At 32.4% G+C, this 1,664-nt stretch overlaps 1 protein-coding gene across 1 annotated transcript; it reads left to right on the forward strand.

The window, feature by feature from the left end:
- Window positions 1-52: 52 nt before the first annotated feature.
- Window positions 53-1,644, forward strand: LOC117152479 (the record flags this gene model as incomplete). The annotated part of the gene is made up of 1 exon (XM_033324452.1): window positions 53-1,644. A coding segment is annotated over one exon (1,592 nt), but the record flags the coding sequence as incomplete, so codon positions are not given.
- Window positions 1,645-1,664: the final 20 nt, after the last annotated feature.

Below are 1,664 nucleotides of genomic sequence, written 5' to 3' on the forward strand. Positions count from 1 at the left end.
GATGCTCTATTGAATCATTATATCTACATTTTCTCAGCACCAAAAACTATAGGAATAGATGTAAACGACATATTTGATCACATCGATACATTAGGAGAACATATAACAGAGACCCAAAAACATTGTACCCCCTCATGTCAAATAGAACCAGAGATACTTTCCTTAACTAACAAATTTAATAATGTCAAAACACTAGGAACACATTTGAAATTATTAACTCGTTCTAGAGTTAAGAGAGGATTGATAAACGCTATAGGCTCAATTAGCAAAACACTTTTCGGAACTTTAGATTCTGACGATTTACAATTAATAAACCAGAATATTGACAAACTATTAAGTGAAGGAAATGAATTAAAAACCATTGTAGCTAACCAAACTGCTCTAATTAGGAAAATCTTAAACATTGACAGTGTAAAACAATTTGAAAAAGTAAACGCAGTAAAGAAGCAGGAGCTTCTAGTAATTAAGATTATTTCTATGGAAAGTGCTTTGTCGGATCTACATTTTCAACTCGATGAAATACTCAATTTGGTTTTACTAGGAAAACAAGGAATTGTTAGCCCCCAGATCATGGATCATCACACTTTCTTAGAACAATACGCTAAAGCTTTAGAAAGGCAGATTATGAATAAAAAATTTTTACCAGAAGAAAATAATTTCCAAAACATTTTAGACGTCTCTACACTCACACTGTTTGTCCAAAATGAAAAGATCTTCTTTAAAATTTCAATTCCAATGATAATTGACTCAGAATGGGAAATAGAACAGGTATACCCCATACCGACTCAAAAGAACGGAGCATTTCTCGCCCCATTAGTCGAACATCCAATATTTTTCACTTCAGGATTAACTTATATGAATGTAGATCAGATGTATTTGGACAAGCAATGTCGAATCAAACACGAATTTTATATTTGTAAACAAACTCAACCTATAAATGATAGACGTTCAAAACACGATTGCGCATCTGAAATAATTAGTGTAGACAATACCATGAGATTCTGTAAATTCGCGGTCTATAAGATCGTAGAAATAACTTTTATACCACTCAAGAGCGAAAATCACTACATAGCTATACCAGAAAAACCAATAGAACTCAATATATTCTCTAAAGAAGGACATCAAATTGTTAAACTGAAGCAACCCGCTCTGTTAAAAACTAAAGTAACTGTAGACATATTGTATGGAGACGACCATATGAGAATCAGTGGTAACCCCAAGAGCGTTTTTTATAATATTAAGACCAAAATTATAAATATAACTAGTAATGTAGACTTATCCTTAATGCTTGACACTTTAGAAAAAACTCCTGAAGTAATGAGCAATCTAAACGATTATACTAATACCCTGAATCAAATAGAAAATAAAGCCAATCAATTAACTTTTTCGCACAGAATGACACGAATTAAAACTTGGGGCCTCACTACGTTGCAGATAATACGATATATATCCATTGGACTCATATGCTTGTATCTGCTCAATAAGATAGGACTGTCAAAATTATGTATTCACATGTTTTGTTGTAAAATTAAGAAAAACATCGTTAATAATACACCTAATATTAATACTGCAACAACCGCCGTCCCTATAAACATTTACGCACCGATATCACCTTTGCAACGTGGAACAGAAAAGAAATCAAGAGTAAGTTTTGAACTATCAAC

This window comes from Bombus impatiens, unplaced genomic scaffold (genome assembly GCF_000188095.3).
Source record: "Bombus impatiens unplaced genomic scaffold, BIMP_2.2 scf_2777, whole genome shotgun sequence".
NCBI lineage: Eukaryota > Metazoa > Arthropoda > Insecta > Hymenoptera > Apidae > Bombus > Bombus impatiens.